Source organism: Silene latifolia, chromosome 7 (genome assembly GCF_048544455.1).
Source record: "Silene latifolia isolate original U9 population chromosome 7, ASM4854445v1, whole genome shotgun sequence".
Lineage (NCBI taxonomy): Eukaryota > Viridiplantae > Streptophyta > Magnoliopsida > Caryophyllales > Caryophyllaceae > Silene > Silene latifolia.
In genome coordinates, this window is record NC_133532.1 from 46806489 (window position 1) to 46829134 (window position 22646).

Consider the following 22646-nt stretch of genomic DNA (forward strand, 5'->3'; position numbering starts at 1 on the left):
CTGATGTTATGTATATGTTGTCAGTTTGGCAATTTTTTAGGTAGCTAGTATCAGTTAATCAATGTGTCAATATAAACATTGCCTTAATTTGGCTTTTGTTATATGATGCCTTATTTGTTTCCATTAATCCAGAGACATATCTTTCCATTTTATTCCATTAATTGACGCCAAAACTGAAGTAATCCAGGCATTTGTAAAACATCAAACAAACCACTCTTTTCCATTAAATTTCAAGGTTTTCCACTACATTTTAATCACCACAACTACAACAACAAAGATGAAAATTAAAGCATTAAACATAAACATAAACTTCTTGAGGGTAATAAGTTCTTCAAACTTCAACTTCAACCTATTAAGCTCAAATTTAATTACATCTTCATTCTTCATCTTCAGTCCCATGCACTCTTCATCTTCATAATTATTCTTCATCTTCAACCCCAAAGATTTTTTCTTAATAACATGTTCATCAGCTAGCCACATAACAAATTTATCGCAATCAAGACATTTGAAATACGCTTTCCGGGGATTCGATGTTGAGCCCGATATCTTTAAAACTGCATTCCTTCCACATAAATTGCATTTTTGGTTTCGAAAATCAAGATCTTCAATTGGGTCATTCACTCATTCTTTCTCCAATTGGATGAAGAAGACATTGTTAAGATAAGAGGAAGATAAGAGGAGGGTGAAGAAAATTGGAGGATTAATAATAAAATAAGATAGAGGTATGAGTATATAGGGGAAGTTATGGAGGGAATATTTGGAGGGAAAGATTGGAAAAAAATGGGGGGGGGGGGAAAGCTTTTGGGGGAAAAAAATCCAAGCGTGCCAACTTGACATTTAATGTCTAAAATAGACGGTGTGAGGGAGTTTAGCTACATATGGGTCCAACTAATTAAGCTTAATGGCACAGTTAATAACTTGCCATACGAAGGGGTACAGATGAAAAAAGTGAAAACTACGAGGGCACAAATGGGAAAACTTTAATATTTAATTGTCATGTTTATTATTAAATTAGTTTTGTTGATTTGTAAATTATTAATCAAATATAAAGTGACATATAATAATAAATATAAAATATAAATAAAATAAGAAAAGAAAAGTATTATAAAGGATCCTCTCTATTGTGGGAGAAAAATAGATGTAGAGAAATGAAGAGGATGTAGATAGTGGAGAATGAAGTGGATGAAATAGGGTATGAGATGTCAAAAAATTAACGGTTTTTTCCCATGGTACACTCGAACTTTGGCAGATTACACATGGTACCCCTCATTTTAAGTTTCTACATATGGTACCCTTGTATTTACGTTTATCCTTCCCAGCATATCCTTTACCAAACTTCCGTCTTCACTCCGTTACTTATTGACTATAATAACCTTTTGTTTGTTATTTAACACACTAATCCCTCATACATTCCACACGAAACTAACTTTAATATTAAAACCCCAAACCAGCCAATATCATCTTCTTCTTAACTGCCGCCACCCGCCCCGCCCTCGTTGAGCACCACGCCGGCGCCACCACGCCACCACCAAACCCTCCCACCGATTCGTCACCGTAATAACCACCACCATTTCCACCCTTATCAACCCTAAATCCCCAAATCAATTACAGTCATCTTCAATCAACATTCATCAATGGCGAAGTACGACTGTACGAGGTATCACCAAACCTCATTAAATGACTCCAAATTGCACTTCGCAAAGAATCCGGAGAGCAGCCAAACTAACCCATCCTCATTTCCCTTATCTCTTTTCCCCAAAAAAAAATCCAAACAAAAACACACAGTTCAACAAACCACATTTCCTCTTGATTTGCGGCATATTCCAATTTCCCAACTTTCTTAGACAAATCACAATCTAACCAATTTAACTATCTTTCTGGAAAATGGGTTGGAAATTATGGGGAGCAGCCATTGTAGGAGTTGGGATAGTGATAGGAGGATGAGGGGTAATTAAATAACATGGGTTAGATAAAGATTAAATTATACGGGTTTTCGGGGTATTATCGGATCGTTTAGGAATATAGGTAATACCAGTTTATGTTGCGGTTCATACATTAACTTTGTCACTTTGTCTGCCTTATGCTATTTTCTTTGAAGTTGGTGCTTCTTTTCTTTTTGGATTTCTTCCTAATATTCTTTGTGTTGTCTCTACTAAGAACCTCGCCGCATAGTGGTGGTTTTAATGGTGACGAATTGGTGGGAGGGAAAGAGGAGATAGGCGACAACAGTGGGTTGTGGACTGGTTTGGCGACGTCGGTGTGGTGGTGACGTGGTGGTCAATGAGGGTGGGGAAGGTAGTGGTAGTTAAGAAGGAGATGATGATAATGGGTTGCTTGAGGATTTATATATTAAAGTTAGTTTAGTGTATAATGAATGAGGGATTAGTGTATTAAATAACAAAAAAAAAGGTTATTAGTTAGATAAGTAACGGAGTGATGACGGAAGTCTGATAAAGGGTATTTTGGGAAGGAAAAAGGTAAACACAGGGGTACCATATGTAGAAACTTAAAATGAGGGGTACCATGTGTAATCTGTCAAAATTCGAGGGTACCATGGGAAAAAACCGAAAAATTAAAACGGGAGTGAAAATATAAGAGGATGAGATCATCCTATCTGTTGTGGGTGCTCTAGTCATCCTCTTACTAAGAGGAAGTTTTATGGAGGTTGTACAATAGAGAGGACCTCTTCTTAGATGAAAGAGGGTGGGAGGATTAATCCTCTCTATTGTACATGCTCTAAAACCTCTTTCTAAAATGTCATATAAATTTAGATTTGTTATCTCACTCCCCTATAAAACCCCTTCCTTTTCACTTTTATGACATTGAGTGGCTTAACGCCTTTCTCTGTTGTTGTTTCTTTTGTAACACAAGAATATTGGAATGCAGCAGTGTTGAAATTTATGAGGGAGTATTTTACCGCCTTAATAGCCCTACTCTCCTCAAACCGGCTAAATCGAATGATCTACACTAAATATTGGAATGGTTTAAAATCCAGCTTTTTTAGACAGTGAAATGGCTGAAGCATGTAATAACTTTAATCTAATCTTATGTGGTTCAATTCTAAATTAAGGCAAATGGGTTAATCGGGTCGAGTCAATTTCGGTTTTCGGTTCAATTATTATCAAGTTATTTGTGAGATAATACTCAGCTTACAACAATAAACATTCAAGTTGGGTTATTCTGATCTGGTCAATTCAGGTTCGGATCTTAAATTCAGGTGTCGGATCTTGAATTCAGGTGTCGGGCCAGGTCAATTTTACAAGGTCTACTCCCAAGTAACAGTTTTTTAAAAAAATATATTGGTTAATTAATTTTGACATAGTTTTTTTTTTTTTTTTTGAAATAGAAGAATAATTTTATTAATAGAACGTCATACGGCACTTACAAAGAATAACTATAATCCGAAACGAATTTATTAGAAACCAAAGAAAAATAAGTTTTTTGTAAACTAGGGATCTCAAATCATGATCTGACAATTCGGCTCGGCCTCGTATCGCTATCTTCATGCAACTTTCGATGAGGGGGTCCTTCGTATGATAAATTGTAAAAGGAGAAATACCTCTTACTAGTTCAATAGATCGTTGACAAATGACTTGTATCCATTGAAGTAATGTGCGATGAACCATCAACAAATTACTCTTGTCTATATTTTGATTTAAACTAAATCCAGGATTAACTGGAAAAACCCCGAAATAAAGGACAGAAAAAACCGAAAAACGATTCACCCAAAAAGAGAGACTTTTATTGATTAGATGACAAATACCCATTTTATTAATTGAAAGATGAAATAATTTTGAGGCTTACCATCGATTAGAAGAATTTTGACAGTTTTGAGCGGGTAAATTAATTTTCACCATAGTCTGGGTTTAGGACGGACACTTTCAATAAATAGTCTTATTTGACCATTTTAACTAAATTTGGTAGGATCAACTTATTAAATTATCTTTAGTATCCCGAAAGAATTTGCCCCAACTGTCGACAGACATATTTTTGGTTAAGCAAAAAAAAAAAAAAAAAAAAATTGAAAGTAGATTTTACCAAACCGACTCGTAATTTTCATCCTCAACAAGTCATCCTCATTCATCATTCCTCAGCATTTGCAACTTGGAAAGCAAGCAACGCCCTGACTGGGTTTAAAAACATTGTTAAAAGGAAAAAAACAAAAAATCAATTCCTTCTTCCCCAAATATCTAGGGTTTACGAAATAACAGTACATCCATCAATTCCTCTCTACTCATTCAAGATTCTTCCGTTTTGTTGATTTTACAGTTTTTTCTGTCGTGGCCCAATTTTCGGGTCAACGACAGAATTTTTCGTGTATTTCAGGTAAAACCAATTGTTCACTCATTTCTATAACTGTTATTCTTGTTCTTACCTGAATTCTATAATGCTCGGACTCGGATACGAGGATCTATACAACGGGTTTACAGCATACTACTCCATTGTTTGAATTTACATTGATTTACTATTGTTTGATTTATGTGTAATGTTGTACTAGCACATTTGTGTCTGCGTGCTTCATTTTTTTTACAATTACGTACAATTTAGGTCATTTTGCGAAGAAATTGTCACATCACGTAGAATTTGTTTTTAAAAAAAATCGAACCGCTACTAAAAAAACGTTGACTTACTGAAATCATGAATTTTTTTTTGCTGCTTTAGTAATGCTTAACTTCTATCAAAATTGAAGATGATAGACCTAACGAAATATAAAGATGGACGAGGAATGTCGAATAATAAGCTAGTTTTAGGAAAAATGTAGAAGAAAATTAGGTAGTAATTGCGAATTAGGAAGATAGGGAGATATACTTTCTTGAGAAGAAGTCATTCAGTGTCGGAAATTTAACTTGTTTTATTAATCGGAACTGGGATTTTGGTAGGTTATCGACAAAAGAACTTGAATTTTAGGTCGTGTTGGACAAAAAATAAAACTTTTTTTGGGTAGTTTTTCACAAAACGATTTGAACTGTAGCCTGTAGGTATGTTTTGGTAGATAAACATTATTTTCAGATTTTGTGATTTTGTGATTTTAAATCTTAATATTTGAGGTTGATTGGTATCTAAAATTGTTAGTTATTCAGATAGTCAACATTTGAGAAAAAGTCCAAACCTAGTTTTTGAGCGATATCTGGCATTTTTTTCGGCGTATTACCATTGATAAATATAATTTTTGAGCAATATTATATTTTTTTTTTAGTGTAATGTTTTAGTATATGTCTTCAAAAACTTTATACTAAAGCAGAAACTCAAAACTTTAAAATAAAACTGAAAAATAAATAATAAGAGTCTACTACCTGACGATGTATAGTCTATGAACTGGTCAACATTTTGGGCACGGTGATTTTTTGCGTAGTAATTGGTCGATGATATTTGAAGTGAATTGAAGATATTAGTACTAGTTTAAATGCTTACCATCAAATTTTTTAACTAGATTTGGTACATTTAATTAATCATCTGCTGTTTAAGTGGCAATTTTGAGATGGCGGCAAATGATGGATTCTTGCCGGAAGAGCAGAAGGAAGTGATGAACTCGGCCCCAGGTTCTTCAAAGAGTTTGTCATCATCGCCAAAGAAATTGTCCACATTGCTTGATGATCACCTTGACAAATGTGGTGGGGTTAATGGTGGAGGGAATGCACATTCGGGGAAGTTAGACAAAGGTGTGGAAGGTGAGGATGCTTTTGTTCATGAGTTGGTTTTTGTTATGAGTAACCTGCCAAATGACGGAGATGATGTTCTATGTTATTAGATACTAATTGTGATGTTTCTATGTTATCGAATACTTATTACTTTTGCAGTAATTTATCATCCAAGTTTGATGGACTAGGGGGATTGCACAGAACTTCATTTAAGTACTTTTATGTGTTTTTTTTTTTAATGCTTGAAAAAGGAGCTTCTTCCCTGGTTCAAAAAGGCAGTCTTGATTTATGCTATCTAACACTTTTATTCGTAATGGAGTTTCGAAACAAATTTCTGCCGTTTTAAACAAGAGGGCTGTCTTGTTTCTAACTCCAGGTTCTTCTACTGTATTAATGATATTATAGAGCTGTCCATCTGGCATCTGTATGTAAAGGAAAAGTAAAGCTGGCTTGAATTAGACTGTTGACATCATGGAATGGCTTTAATGAGCTGTAGGATGGTTTTTCTTTGTGTCCTCTTCATGTATGTAATATGTGTATCAAGACAGTTTAAGGTTTGTAATGCCTAAGATTCTGCCGTCTTGCAAGACTGTAGGGGTTATCCTGAGATGGTTGTCGGATATTCTAATGCCTAAAACATGTTCCATCTCTAGGATTCCATCTTAAAAAATGTTGTTTTCCTGAAATTGATTGTTCGTCCTCTGATTATGACAGAGGGTGTTGGGAGCAAGGGAGCCACTGAAAGGCCACTGGATACTGACTGTGACGTCCACCTTGATCATAAGTATGATAGCGACGAGGTAGTTCTTCTGCTCTTGCTGTAGTCTGCTGTTTAACAATGATGACGTAGTGCATGATATCACCTTTTTCATGATTTTTAGAGGCTCCACAATACTTGTTTTTTTCCTGCATTATCACATAATGTCTCGTGCATCCTGAGCCAGACTCACTAAACTCTCTATGCATCTTGTATAGTGAAGTAGCAGACTATTGATGCGTCTATGACCCAATTTTCATAACAGGTCCTCAGGAAAGCCTCTTTGTGTTTATACTTTGCCATAGGCGGGAGCTACTAATGATGCTTTTGTATCGCATATAGTGTCCCAGTTTCTTGGGATTAGTAGTTCCTCTATCACTCATCGTAAATATTGTTCATGCATATTTCAGGAGCCTTACAAACTTGTAGGGAAAGATGTCATTGATCCTGTAAATGATTACAAAAATGCTGTGGTTTCAATCATTGATGAGTACTTTAGCACGGGTGCCGTGGACGTGGCAGCATATAATCTTAGAGAACTAGGATCAAGTGAATATCATCCTTACTTTATAAAAAATCTTGTGTCAGTGGCCATGAATAGGCATGATAAAGAGAAGGAGATGGCCTCGGTACTGCTTTCAACTCTTCATGTGGATGTCATTGCCCCAGCCCAGATTAGTCAGGGTTTTATCCTGTTGCTTGAGTCTGCTGATGACCTATCGGTGGATAATCCCGAAGCAGTTAATGTACTTGCCTTGTTTGTCGCTCTTGCTGTGGTTGATGGCATACTCCCTCCAGTGTTTGTTACCAGGGTTGCAAAAATTCTTCCAGAATATTCCAAAGGGCGGCTAGCCATCAAAGCTGCTGTCAACAGCTACCTCTCAGACCCACACCATGAGGAACTCATAGAGCGGAAATGGAGTGGTGGTACTCATCTAACTGTCGAGGAAATAAAAAAGAAGATTACTGATATATTGAGAGAATATGTAGAGAATGGAGATACGTTAAAAGCTTGTAGGTCCGTTAGAGAACTGCAGGTCCCATTTTTCCATTATAAAGTTGTGAAGAGAGCTGTAGTTGTTGCCATGAAGACTCAATCAACCGAACCTCTCATCATAAAGCTATTACAGGCAGCATCTAAAGAAGGCCTCATAAGCATTAATCAGATGATGAAGGGGTTTTACCAGGTGGAGGCAAGTCTCGATGACATTTCTCTTGATATCCCATTAGCCAGATCATTGTTTCAGTCCTTGATAGCTAGGGCGATTTTGGAAGGATGGCTTGACCCATCTTTCTCAAAGTCAACTAGCAAAGGTGATGTGGGGCCAAGGCAAGACAATGAAAAGTTAAAATGGTACAAGAAAGAGGTGGTTCATATAATTCATGAATACTTCCTCTCAGATGATATTCCGGAACTCATTCACAGTCTTATAGATCTCGAGGCTCCAGAGTTCAATCCAAATTTCCTAAAGAGACTCATAACTCTTGCCATGGACCGGAAAAACCGGGAGAAGGAGATGGCGTCTGTTCTTTTGTCAGGACTTCACACACAGGTCTTCTCCACTGAAGATACTGTAAATGGCTTTGTCCTGCTCTTGGAATCTACTGAAGACATGTCTCTCGATATCTTGAATGCGTCTAATGAGCTCGCTCTATTTCTAGCCAGGGCCATGATTGACGATGTTCTCGCACCATTAAACTTGGATGAAATAGCTAGCAAGCTACCGCCGAACTGTCATGGAATTGAGTGTGTACATATGGCTAGGTCGCTTGTTTTTTCCCGACATGCTGGGGAAAGAATCCTGAGGTGTTGGGGAGGTGGGAGTGGTCGGGCTGTAGAAGATGCAAAACACAAGGTTTTGAAGCTTCTAGAAGAGTATGAAAGAGGAGGCACTGTTAAGGAAGCGTGTCAATGTATCAGGGATCTCGGAATGCCCTTCTTCAACCATGAGGTGGTGAAGAGGGCCTTGGTCATGGCCATGGAGAAGAAGAATGACAGGATGCTTGATTTGCTACAGGAGTGCTTTGCTGTAGGGCTCATCACTATGAACCAGATGAGTATAGGGTTTGGCCGTGTTAAGGACGAACTCGATGACCTTGTCCTTGACATACCAAACGCCATGGATAAATTTGAATCATATGTGGAGAATGCCAGGGAAAAAGGTTGGATTTTGCCATCTTTTGATACATATGGGGTAGACGTCTCGTTGGTTTCTACAAACTCGTAATTTGCTTATTCTCTTATTTGATAAGCTACTATTACTGGATCTCAGTGATTGCTACTAGTGAGTCTTGTATAAAAGTGTTCGACATTTAAACACTCGTGTATTCCTTGTTAGTATATATATATATACATACATTTGATTGATTTGTCATTCATGGTAAGACCCTCTGATATACGTTTTTGTGGATGTTGACATGGGAGGTTACAGGGTATTAGGCCGCGACAGTTTTAGATTTGTTATAAAATCTTGGTTTTGTACTTGATCTTTTAGTTGGTCCCATTAGCATGAGGGAAAAGAGGGAGATTGTTAACCAGATGATTGTTTCAATCAATCCATCCGAACATGGCCATGCTTAAACTAATTCCGTAATGGGAGGGCATCAAAGTTACTCGAAACTTATTTAACTATTCAATAAGCAGTAACTAAAATCAAACAAATTCAATAACATACAGCTAAAAAGACGCAGGTGATGGCCCTGATGGGCAGTAACGAGAAAAGCAAGGTAAAAGTTGGAGTAATCTGAAAATCGACCCCATTAACTTTGATGCCATTTTGAAACTTGAAAGAACTCCCAAGTGTTGATAAAACTTGAGATTATTTTGCAGACACTGAACAAAAATAAGTTAGGGACTGCATCCGACTATCCGTTTGGCCTGTTTGAGTAAATACCATGTCACTCTATACAAAAACTGGCGTTCGGCCAATCCCTTATTAAGCTTCAGTAGGCTATGGAAATCCCAGCAGTATATGAATATGAATACAGCAACAATTAAGCCAGTTTGTGCAAAATCATGCACTGCATATGTAGAGCTGAACAATGCACCCTGCATTTTCTGGAATGCTATGCGAAAAATATTAAACAGCAAATCCAATTTACAAACAAATCATGACAAATACTAACAATAAGATATATACATACAAAGGAAATATTAAATAAAGCCTTGAGAGTAGCACACGTACCCAAATCGATACCAACGCTTATGTTAACAAATACAAGGACATACAGAAGAGCTTCCTTCTGTTCAGGCCAAATCTGTAGCCAAGGAGGGCCTCCGAGCCTCTCACATTCACGGCTCTTCATAAGAAAGATTCAACTAAAATCTGTATAGTGAAGAAATAATTTGGCTCTATTTCCTGGATACAGATTTCAGTCGACGTAATACCAGTTGCTGTCCAGTAGCAAGACAGCCATAGAAGCCTAAGGCCTGCCGTCTAAGCAAATAGAAGCCAGTTGCATCCGATAGATACACCAGTCGGTCAAAAAATGCTCGACCTACACACAAATTCAGTTTACTCAAATAAGTAGCCAAACACCATTAAGAACTCAATATGAAGTAAATTACATCGACCCTGTGAGCAGCATAAGCTCCACAGAGCAATCGAAAGAGATGGGCAGTAAAAGAAAAGGGCAAATAACATCATAAATCCAACAAATTCAATAACATACAGTTAAAAAACTACAAGAGATGGGCAGTAAAGAGAGACCGGGTAAAAGTTGGAGTAATCGAACAATCATGTTTTATTGCATAAATTGATGGATTTTACAAACAAATTCATTTCAATGATATATTACAACTGTCAGTACCGACAAATTCTAAATTAGGGCACATATGCCTAATTAATACTACTCCTATTCTGATTAAGACCTACCTCACTAAACTTAGCAACAGCTAATCATGCCTAACAAGTAAGAATCACAACCCTGACTGTCAACCAACCCGAAATTGAAACTACTTTCTTTTACTTCATGAGAATTATCAGAGGTGGGTTTAGGGCGGCATGGACTTGCATCACTATTGCATTCTAAATCAACACTCATAAGTACTTCATGGAGATCGAAACTTTCTGTTATTTCTTCAAACTTATCAGAGAATTTAGGGCTAAAACTTTCATCATCACTGCATCTAAAATCAATACTTGATATTTCAGGACAGAAATCACAAACTTGGGCAATAGGGACTGTATCAATCGACTCAAAATCGACACTTTCCATTACTTTTTGACAATTATCAGCGAATTGAGGCCTAAAACTTTCATCATCAGTGCAACTGAATTCTATACTTTCTATTTCAGGACAGAAATCACAAACTTGGGCAATAGGGTCTGTATCAATCGACTCAAAATCGACACTTTCCATTAGTTTTTGACAATTATCAGAGAATTGAGGCCTAAAACTTTCATCATCAGTGCATCTGAAATCTATACTTTCTATTTCAGGGCAAAAATCACTAACTTGGGCAATAGGGACTGTATTAATCGACTCAAAATCGACACTTTCCATTAGTTTTTGACAATTATCAGATAAATTAGGGCATAAAGTAGCATCAAAGCATCCAGAATTAAAACCCCTAATTACATCAGGGAGGGTACCAAGGTCAGAATCCATAGATTCAGAATTATCAGAGAACTTCGGACAGAAACTTGCATCAATGGATTCAGAATCCATATCATAGTTAAACCCATTTTTAACGCTGTCGGAATCGTCTACGCAACTACTGATATGATCAACCCTTGAAACAACATCTTTCCTTAGCCCTTCAAGAGCCAACTTAAAACTCACAAGATCCTCCAAATTCATACCATCAATGGGGGTCTCCCACCAATTCTTATCATTAGCAACAACAACGTTTCGAGTACTGTTATCCTGTCGCGTATCGTTGAGGAAACGAGTAATGACAGTATCGACAAAAGGCTCACCTTGGGAAAAGGGTTTACCACCGAGGGAGAAAGTAATGGCGGCAAATTCGGTGCCGGGAAACGAAGAACAAAGCTGAGAACACTTGTTGAATAACCCATTACGACGCTTTGTGAAGGTTACCTGACGAGATTTCTTATCGATAATTCGGGTAATTGGGATCTTCTGTTTACCCTTGCTCGTTTTCTTCTCTTTCTGCTGATTATCAGTCATATTTTTAGGAAAATTTTAAACAATTGGAAGTTGTAATTAGTTGAACTTGGAATATGCAATGCAACTGAGTAATTAGATAAAGAAGAAGATTGATGTGAAGAAATTAACGGGCATATATGATTTACAGACAACGATTATGGAAACTATTTTGATGTTTAAATTTGGGGGTGACCGTTATGTCCATCCCGCCATATATCATATCGCCAATACATTGTGAGAGTGCCGAGTCGGGTCATCCGGGCTTGGAAGTATTTAGATTGGGTCCGGTCGGCTCATTCAGGTTTAGTCCGGTTTTGACTTTTGAGTATGTTGTTATCTAGTTATTTAGAGATAACGGTTTATATTTTATAGCAATGTACGAAGTACTTATGTACGGGTTGGATCAGATGGAGTCGGATGGAGTCGGATTGTAGATCAAGTTTAGTGTAGATCCGAGGTGAGTCGGGACATTCTTATTTCTAACCATGCCAAATTTGACAAGTCTAATCAAGACAAATTTAACTTTCTATGATTCACAGTAATTATCAAAAGTACTTTGAGCTTAAAAAAGTATTTTTTTTTGTAACAATTAATTGTTAAAAAAATTTGCAATAAAGATGGGAACGTTGAGTCAGGTGATTAAATGATTAAAGAAATTATGAAGAGTACTCATACCCTTTCGTGAGTATATAAATATATTTACTTTTTAATTCATACAATGATTTTGATTTATTTATAATACTCCCTCCATCCGGTCATTAGTTATTGTTCCGGGTGTGATTACGGAGCAGTGTTGTTACCACGTGAGCTTATTGAATGATGACTTTGCTTGACTCTTCCTTTCGGCCTCTCCTGAAACAATGAACAAACTGAGGGCTCGGCTTTGCACCGAGCGTACTCACTCTGACGCTCAAGTCAGTAAACTTAAAGGGATTAAGTTGTGTGATACTTGGCAAAGTATATTGTAGAGAGATAAAGGAGTTTATACCAGATTATGAGTGGTTTAGGTTATATTTTTTTGGATCCTTTCCTCAATGAGGGTTGAGGAGTATTTATAGACTTTCACCTTTTGTCACGTAGTGGCCAAGTGGCTAGCAGGTGGAAAGACCGTTCTACCCTCGGCCGATGGACCCATGGCAGGCCGGCCGAGAGGTCTTGGATATGAGTACGCGGATATGTATCCCGGCTGGCTAGTTGTCCTAGCCGGGACCCAAGTGACAGGCCGATAGGCTGCATCGGCTAGGCTGTCTAATACGTTGACTTGCTGTCTTTTGGCTTTGACCTTGCTCAATATGTTGACTCGGTCAGCGGGTGCAGAATATGCCCCATCAATTTGCCCCCAGCGTAGTCTATGCCGTGGTATGGGCTCCGATGTGTGTTGAGCGTATATTCTGTGCATGTTGAATTTCTCCATCGGCTTCTTCTTCCTCGGCTTGGTTCTGCTGAGGCCGTATCATACTGTCCCCCCTCCACATGGATGTGTAATGTGTGACACCCTCATTTATTGCGGAAAATTAAACACGTAATTCTACAGAAAAACTGACAGGATACGTTTGTAATTGGTTCAACTAGACAAAAACCTGTAATTTTTAAAACTTTTTCCTAAACCATTCACAAACATTTCCAACATCTCCAAGAGGAGGGTGCCAAAACCTGCAATGCTAACGAACTAATTTACATGCCAAAGCTAACGATAAGGAATATAATGATACAAACCTAAATCAAAGAGGGAGACATATGTCCCTAAAATGTATGTGACATAAAAAGGGTTTAAGGGTCACAATAAAATAAAACCAATCTAGGTCCCAAGGTTACTTTGCTCGCTAGCTCGTCCATGTACCCCATATATGCATCACCTACCTGTCATTCGCATTTTATACAAATACGAAAGCCACAGTCAGTGGGGAGTAACTCCGAGTTCTCCCAGCCACGAAATGTCATAATTAATATAACATGTAAACATAAGAATATGAATATGAATAACACATAGCCTTAGCATATAGATGCTAGACAATCGTGCTTATCATGTGAACAACAATATAACAACACATAGTCCTAGCATGCGAATACTAGACCGACTCATACTACACTATCATGTGAATCACATAACATCCAGGAATCCAAACTCTATCAACCATAGCCGGCTTGCATCTCACCTTCTATGATTCATAGAATCACCATACAAGAAAGGGCAATATATCAAAGACAGGCATAAGTTCTTAGTACCGTCAATAGTCACTTTGTAACTCGAGTCTATACCACGAGGTAGGGAAGGTAATCGAACCGGTATCTTGGCTCAGCGGTTACTATTAAGAAAACATGGCCAAGAGACAACACAACCCTAGCCTAAAATCTGCGCAGACCTAGACATGCGGATACACACCACCGCACCCAAGACCCACAACTTTTTTAAAATAAAGTGAAGTGAGTACCCTAAGGACACCACCGAAGGGTTGGCTAGTACTTAAGCTGACCCCATACTATCAAAATAAGTACCTGAGGTCATGCCCCAACTTGGATATAAATCTACTAGTCAGGAACACAAAGGCTATCAAGCAGTGAACATATACTCGTCAGAGACTATAAAGACCTATCTATGATGAAGGCCGAAATACTCACCTAGGACCTAGTCCCAGCTAGTCCCAGCTTGAATACTTTAGCCCACACCACACAAGACAAGTAAGACACCCACTTAACCATAAGAGGACAAAGAGTCCAACTTACCAACATAAATGCTAACATTCTATCATGTGAAAGGCTATATAAATGTCTATTCAGCAGACAATCCAACAATATTCTCAATATCAATAATAATCCAAATTCCAGCTAACCGTTAATCTCATAATTCATGAGAACAAGCTAAAATGGCAAAGAGGCAACAAGACTGAAGTATAAGGCAACCAATTCATCCAACATCCAACATGTGAAATGATAATTACAAATATCAAGACATAACATAAAATTTCCAATAACAACCAATCTCACCTCAAAGACAAACCCTCGACCCGAGTCCCGCGACGGGTCATCGGTTAAATCGAGGCTGACTGGTTTAAACCTAGTTTGACCAAACTCGTTCGGTCAATCTGCCCACTCGAGTCTTGGCCTGCTTTGGCCCAAATTACAAATTTTATCGCAATATTATTCTCATGCTATTTCTAATTTCTATCATGTGAAAAACGAAAGTAACACATTATCAATCACCTAAACACTTAACAAACAACAGGCACACATTAACTACTAATGTGACATTAAATCGTCGAGTAACTCGGAATAGTTACCTTAAGCTAGAATAAGGCAAACAATAAACTTGAGAAAGCTTCTAAAACCCAAAATTACTCTTCATCTTCAACCACATATGAGTCACCTAAAATAATTATGTGAAGGGACGATATTAACGAATTATCGTTATATAAAATATGAGACGGAAATTAATTTAAATCAAAACATGTAAATCATATTCATTAGCTACTGTCTTATGTTCATAAACCATTGTGACCCTCCCTTTTGACAGGCATACCAAGAAAATTGTCACAACTTTTACGCCCTAGAAACAGTCCCATAAAGCACCATTTTATCCGTCCCAAAACTGAGCCAAACTCAGCCTGTCACGGCTCCAAAACCGAGGCCAAAACAGCCCACACGGCATCCATTTCGACTGTCCCAAAACAATCGGAAGGTCGCACAAAACTCGGTACCAAAACAGAGTTCAATCAATCCTAAACCAGTCCTAAACCGAGTCAAAACAATCCCAAAAATGTCCCAAAGTACTGCAGCGGACTCAAAAACAAATCCTAATTTATCGCACAATACCACAACTAAACAAGATCCCAAATAGCATCCCAAAACAATCCCTACATGTCAGTATACACCGTCTTAAATATACCACTTACTAGCTAGCATCCCAAATGATCCCTAAAGGTCAGTATACACCGTCTCAATCATCTCCACATATCAGTATACACCGTCTCAACTATACAACTGACTAATTAACATCCATAAGGATCCCTATATATAATTATACACCGTCTCAATTATAAAACAGACTAACCAATCTTCTACCAGACCGTCTATTTTAGTACATACAACCGTCTTATAATAAATAAAGCTGAAAATATAAATGGGTTTGTAAAAATATATGACGAAAATGAATTTTACTTACAACGGATTGACGAGAACGACGAAAGGAGCGCTATGGAACAAAAATAGTTGAAAACGGATGACAAACGGAGCACCGGGACGGATTATAGACAAAGGTTGAAGAAGGAACAAAAGAAGGACGAAGAAGGACGAAGAAGAACAAAAGAGACGTGGGAAATGAAAGAATGAGTGACGAGCCTGCTAGCCTGCTATATATTATACGTACGTTTCTTCGTCGTTAAGAAACTTCGATCGTTATTAAAACCGTTTCGAGTTAAATTTAACCGATTTAAGTAAAAGTTTCAGTAATAAAACGGAATCAATAATAAATAAATTTAATGAGTGAAAATAAAATAAACTCAGCTAGTTAACGTAAATAATAAGAAATCGGCTTGAAATGGAATTATTAGCGATTTTTACGAAACTAACGGATATTAATAAAAATTGCTAATTTAGTGAAATAAGCTCAAAATAGCTAATTGGACGGTTTTGTTCCCAAAATCCATCTCGGGTTTATTTAAAACAACTTTCATAAGGACTCGTAAAGAAACGGAAATTATTAAATAAATAAACTCGAACTAATTTCAATAAACTCGAACTAACTTTAAATAAACTTATTAATGATTATTAAAATTAACGTATCGAATTATGATGAAATTAATTAATTAGCTAAGCATAAATATATAAATCGTTAAATGATGTAATTAAATTCAAAATAGCAATTAAAAGAATTTTATCCAACTTAATAAAATACGGGGTGTTACATAATGGACATCAGATGTGGAAAAGAAAATGGTGCTGGCTGAGACCGAGGTTGAGAGCGCCGTGTGTTTTTGATTGCCCCCAGCCGGTGCTGCCAAGTTTGGTTAAACAGCGGGCCGTTTGGCAAGTAGATATCAAGGATCGTGTTGAAGAAGATATGTCGATTGACATTCTGTCAAGGAGCGTGTTGGAGAAGTTTGGTAACTGTTTGTCGATTGACATTCCATGGCTGCATGCTTGACACGTGTCTCGGCGTTGATTGGTTGACGCCTCATGGGCTTTGCTCTGATTGGTTGGATAGAGTGGGCTTTGCTCTATAAATAGAGCAGTTAGCCTGGGATTTTGGCCACCAAGATCTCATTTTCTCAAAAAATTTCTTCTTTCTAGCCTTCTTTGACGAAACTTCTCTCTAGTCTTCAAAGCGTTTACTCGGCGTAACACTTTTCCAAGGTAAACAAACAAATTTTTCAACTCTTAATTGTTAAGTATTTGTTGTCATGTCTTCTCGATCTTTGGACCTAGTAACCTGCGGGGGGCTCCCCGTCGCGTCTTGATGAAGAGGAGGCGCTGGCCGCCATCTCGATAAGGTCCGGGGGCCCTAGGTCTCCTTCTCCTGAGATTGACGATCAGTATTTGGAGGACTTCTCGGATGATGATGATCATGATGATGAGGCGACCCCATCTGGTTCGAAGAGGCCGCTTTTCTTGGATCACGGCGACGCCTGTTCGATCAATCCTGATCGTTCTTGGACGAATAAGTTCGCTAGTTGCTCCGGCCCTGACCTCTTTGAGGATCATTACTCCTTCGGCAGGGGATATAAAATTGTTATCCCTGAGGATGGTCAGGCGGTTTGTTGCCCTCCGGAGGGCCATATCGGCGTGTACATCAGACACCTGGAGTATGGGCTCCGGTTTCCTCTGAATGTACACGTTGCTGCCATAATCAAAGCTATGAACGTCGCCATGGCGCAACTGCATCCGTTGGCCATTAGGATGATTGTGAGCTTTGTATGGGTTTGTTTGTTCAAAGGGGAGGTTCCAACGGTGAACCTATTCCGCCGGCTTCATCATCTGCGGCAATTCACCCAGGGTGGCACGGGGTGGTACAGGCGTGCGACGGACGGAGCGGGTTTCATTACCGTTTCCAAGTTGACGTCTTGCAAGGACTGGCAGGGGCGGTGGGTGTACGTCGAGCTGCCGGAGGACTATCCACTGCCGCGGTTATTCCAGAGCCGCGTCAACTTGCGATGCGAGAATAGGGGGAGCGTGAGAAGTATGTCTCCCGGAAACACATCAAGATGGACGCCGCGAAGGTCTATCTTAAGGAGGACGAAAGGCGGGCGATGGGGCTGTTTGTGGCTGAGAAGGATGGCACGCCGAAGGAATGGATGCCCCCGACGCAGATCATGCTTCAGGACGAGCCGCTTTGCCGCGTTGGCCTCATACCGGCCCTCAACCAGGGTGAGTAGGGTCGGTGTGAGGCCCTTTTTGTTTTTATGCTTCTGTTTTTGAGCTTTGTTTTACTTCTTTTATCTAACTCTTGTCTGGTTTCTTACGCAGACCGGTTTGGCCAGGATCATCGTGGAGATCCTGAAGAGGTTGGGGCTTGACAAGTACGGGAAGGTTGTTCAGCGGCATCCTAAGGCTGATTCGCGTGATCGCAGACCGGCCCCCAACGAACTAATGGAGGAGAAGTTGAAGGCGCTGGACGTGACGACGGCTCAAGCGCGGGTAGCTGGTAACGTGCCGCGCCGCAAACCAAAGACGACGTCTAAGGCGGCGACGGCGTCAACTCCTGCTCAGTCTTCTATCCCTGTGATCCAAAAGCAGCAAGTGGTCATCGATGTTGAGGATGAGGAGGTCACCGTTGCGGAGGGTCCTCCTCCTTCGAAGAAGAGAAAAGAACCAATGCCTGCTACCACCGTCACCGAGGCAGGGGAGAAAAGGGACTCAGCCGGCCCTTTATTTAAGAGGGTCCAGACTGGTACGGATCTAACCCATGGCTCGGATTTAGGGGGCTCTTTAGGCATTCCCGATGATGGGCTTTCTGGCATGTCAATGAATGTTGACATGGATGCTTTGTCTGAGTTTTTTGTAGATCGACCGTTGTCGGCCGTCGCTCTCACTGAACAGCAAGTGGGGAAGAAACCTGTGCAGGCTGGTGCTCAAAATGTCACCGTTGACACTTCATCCCAGAAGGCTTCCCCTGCCCAGCTTGTGGCGGAAGGCACGAGGTTGTGCAAGAAGCTGGCGAAGTGGAACGAGCTGGCCGGCGCTCATATTATAGAGCAGGAGAAGGTCGTGGCTCAATCCGCTCCTGAGCTTGAACGGCTTAGGCTTGAGCTTACCGCCACTAAGAAGGTGGCCGGGAAGGCGAAGTTGGATCTTCTCGATGAGCGGAGGCTTAGGGAGGATGCTGAGAAGGCGCTCTTGGCTGAGAGAGCTAAGGCCGAGTCTGATGCCGCTAAGCTGCTGGAGGAGAAAGCCAAACTTCAGGGTGCTTTTGACGCTGCGGTTCTTAGGAGGGAAGAATGGAAATCTCTGCATTCGACTGAGGTAAAGGCGCACAAGGGCACAAAGGCTGTCCTTGCCCAAAGGGAGGAGGACATTGAGATGCTCCAAACTGAGGTCATCCCTAACATGTGTGCCCAGTACCGGGACCTGGCCGAAGAAGCCACCAGGGAGGCAATTAAGAAGCTCGTTCCTGAGGGCTCCTTCCCGTGGCAAGAATTTGACCGACTTTTGGATGAGATGGCCGATGCTGCAGAGAAGGCAACTGCGGAGAAGGCGGAGGCGGCGAAGGCTGCTCAGGAAGCTGAGGCCAAGGCGGCCCATGATGCAAAGGTGAAGGAGGCCAGAGAGGAGGATGATGCTGCTGCTGCTGATGGAGAGCGGCAACAAGCATAGGGAGACGGGCGGTCGTCACCAGACTCACCTGGTCCTTCGGATAGCTTCAGCTATTCGGGGGCCAACTATTGAGCCTTTCCTCCCTGCCATCTCTTTTGGCGCTTTCAACTCTCATGTCTGTAACCTTTTGCTGTACCTTTCTCTTTTTTGTACAACTTTGGTAGGTTGAGTTTAGGCTACCCCTTGTGGGGACGGCCGTCGTCTTCTTTCTTGTACTACCTGAAAATATTTAAATAAGAGTTTGTTTCTTTTGCCTCCGGCTTGGCCGAGGTCTTTATCTCATTCTCATCTGAGTTGTCTTCGTACGTTAATAGTTGAGCGCTCTTTTTCTTTTCGCTTTTACCCTCGGCTTGCCTGAGGCAGCTAGAATGCGTATCTCAACTGTACTTAACGTTTTTTTTTTTTTTTTTTTAAACATGTTGGCATGTCGGTCGCTTCCTCTTACGCGCACGGTCTTAACCGAGGCGGTCAGATTTGCTATCCCAACCACCGTTGTGAACATGTTACGTATTAGCCGTTGTATCCCCGTCATTCTTCGGGGTAACGGCCGAGGTGTTCGTATCTGTAGACGTGTTGATCGCTTCCTCTTTCACTCTCGGTCTGGCCGAGGCGTCCGATTTGCGTTTCAACAGTGCTTATACGTTCCTAAGCAAGCTGGTCGTTGTGGCGAGTAACAACTTGCTGTCGGCAAGTCGCGTTTCGACTGCTCTACGTATCTATATACGCTTTTGTGCATGTTGGCATGTTGGTCGCTTCCTCTTACGCGCACGGTCTTAGCCGAGGCGGTCAGATTTGCTATCCCAACCACCGTTGTGAACATGTCTGTAGTGACTGCCCGGCTTAATTTGCGGCGTCTACTCTGGCATGACTATGGAGGGGACGAGTATTTTGATGGAAAACTTGGATCTCTTTTTATAAGGTATAATCATGCGTTGGGGTGCCCACAATGGTTTTGGACACCTCCGCCGCTATATGAAATATTTCCTTAGATTGTCCGTGTTCCAATGGCTCATTAGAGGAACACCCTCCATGTCTGTCAGCCGGTATGTACCCGGCCTCATTTCTTCAACCACTTTGTAGGGTCCTTCCCAGTTGGCCGTCATTTTACCATAGATGTTTCCTTTGTTGGTTGCGGCTGACTTTCTTAGGACTAGATCTCCTACTCTTAAATCTCTTTTGTGGACCCTACGGTTGTATGCCCTTCTCATTCGGTTTTGATATACTGCCAAGTTGAGCCGTGCCGTGTCTCGGCTTTCTTCGACCAGGTCTAGGGAGGCTCTCAGGCCTTCCTCATTTTCGGCTGGGTCGAAGGTCTGCGTTCTAAATGTCGGCACCGATGCTTCAATTGGCAGGACGGCTTGCACCCATGACCAGTGGAATGGACTGTATCCCGTTGCTTCTTTCTCCGTGGTTCGAAGTGACCACAGGACGTCGGGTAGTTCATCAACCCACCTTCCTTTTAGATCTTCAACCTTCTTTTTAATCCGTTCAATATCGTCTTATTGGCTGCTTCCGCCTGCCCATTGCTCTGAGGGTGGCAGACGGAGGAGTATGCGAATTTGATGCTGAGTTCTTCTAACCAGTTCATAACCATGTCGCTCCAAAACTCTCGGCCGTGGTCAAACACCATGACTTGGGGCAATCCAAATCGAGTTATAACGTTTTCCCAAATCACTTTTCTCACGGCCGCCGTGGTCTTGGCAGGTACTGCGACGGCTTCGACCCATTTGGTGAAGTAGTCAACAACAACGATCAGATATTTTCTTCCTCCGGAGGCCGTTGGAAATGGCCCTAATAGATCCATCCCCCCACTGTGCAAAAGGAAGGGGACTAAGCACCGGTTGCAGGTCTCGGGAAGGAGCATGTATCACCGGAGCATTCATTTGACAGTTCTTACACTTCTTGGTCTTAGTTCTGGAATCCTCAAGCATGGTAGGCCAGAAGTAGCCGGCTCGGAGAGCTTTGTGGGCTAACATTCTCGCCCCCATGTGATGTCCACAGATGCCTTCGTGTATCTCTGACAGTATTAGCTCCGCGTCAGCTGGGCCGACACATTTCAAGAGTGGCCGTATTACAGACCTTCTATATAATTCTCCTTCGAACAATAAGTACCTGGCGGCGATCCTCTTTATCTTCTGAGACAGACTGTGGTTCTCCGGCAACTCATTGGTTAGTTTGTACTTCATTATCGGAGTCATCCACGTCGTCTCGGCTTCTAGGTCGCCCACCATGCAGAGTGTGTAAGTAATGCTTTTAGCATTCCTGATATCCACTAGCACGGTTCGGCTGACGTTCTTGGTGCTTGAACTGGCAAGTTTTGAGAGAGCGTCGGCTCGGTTGTTCTCGGACCTGGGGACGCATTGGATTTGGAAAGATTTCAGTTTTGCTATATCAGCTTTCACCCTTTCCAGGTATCTTATCATCCCATCGTCTCGAGCCTCATACTCTCCTCTGATTTGGTTAGTCACCAATAGCGAATCTGTCTTCAACACAATGTGTTCTGCTCCGGCAGCTCTAGCCAGCTCGACTCCTGTTATCACCGCCTCGTATTCGGATTCGTTGTTTGAGGCCGAGAAGGTAAACTTCAAGGCATACTCAAACTCGTCTCCGTTTGGGCTGATGATAAGGATGCCGGCTCCTGAGCTGTTCGTCGTGGATGACCCGTCGGTGAATACTTCTCATACTCCGGGGTTTGGTTCTTCTTTATATGTGCACTCGGCCAGGAAGTCTGCAAGTGCCTGCCCTTTTATCGAGGGCCTCGGCTTGTATTGGATGCGGCGGGATAGCTCTCTTGCCCATTTGATGAGCCTGCCGGATTTTTCGAATTTTTCCAATGCTTTCTACAATGGTTGGTCGGTTAGGACCGTCACGGGATGTGCGTCGAAGTAAGGTTTTAGTTTCCTTGCGGCAACGACGATAGCGAAGGCTGCTTTTTCGATCAGTGGATAATTGCTTTCGGCGGCCAGCAGTGTATGGCTGACAAAGTAGATTGGGTGTTGCTGCTTGTCTTCTTCTCTGACTATTACGGCACTGACTGTGGCCGAGGTAACGGCTATGTATAGATATAGCGTCTCCCCAAAGATCGGCCTAGACGGGGTTGGGAGAGTTTGAAGATGAGCTTTCGATTGCACGAAAGGCGTGCTCTGTTCCTCCCCCCAGCTGAAGTCTTTATTCCCCTTCAACACTTTGAAGAATGGGGTGCTCTTGTCGGCTGACCGGGAGATGAAGCGGGCTAGAGCCGCCATCCTCCCGGTCAACATCATAACCTCTTTTCGGTTTCTTGGCTCTGGTAGGTCCAGTATTGCTTGAACTTTTTCTGGATTGGCATCACT

General features: G+C 41.1%; 1 protein-coding gene across 1 annotated transcript; it reads left to right on the forward strand.

Annotated features, from left to right (window-relative positions):
* The first annotated feature begins 4035 nt into the window (after window positions 1-4035).
* On the forward strand, window positions 4036-8771 carry LOC141592129 (MA3 DOMAIN-CONTAINING TRANSLATION REGULATORY FACTOR 4-like). The gene is made up of 4 exons (XM_074412711.1): window positions 4036-4326; window positions 5467-5669; window positions 6354-6439; window positions 6807-8771. The coding sequence occupies exons 2-4, from the start codon at window positions 5480-5482 to the stop codon at window positions 8622-8624; spliced, it is 2094 nt and encodes a 697-aa protein (XP_074268812.1). The 5' UTR covers window positions 4036-4326; window positions 5467-5479; the 3' UTR covers window positions 8625-8771.
* The last annotated feature ends 13875 nt before the right edge of the window (window positions 8772-22646 follow it).

Excerpts from the sequence above, each read along its gene's own strand:
- LOC141592129 (XM_074412711.1), top strand. The coding sequence starts at position 5,480 with ATGGCGGCAAATGATGGATTCTTGCCGGAAGAGCAGAAGGAAGTGATG. Across the intron at positions 5,670-6,353 it reads GTTAGACAAAGGTGTGGAAG|AGGGTGTTGGGAGCAAGGGA; the intron begins GTGAGGATGCTT and ends TGATTATGACAG. Across the intron at positions 6,440-6,806 it reads ATAAGTATGATAGCGACGAG|GAGCCTTACAAACTTGTAGG; the intron begins GTAGTTCTTCTG and ends TGCATATTTCAG.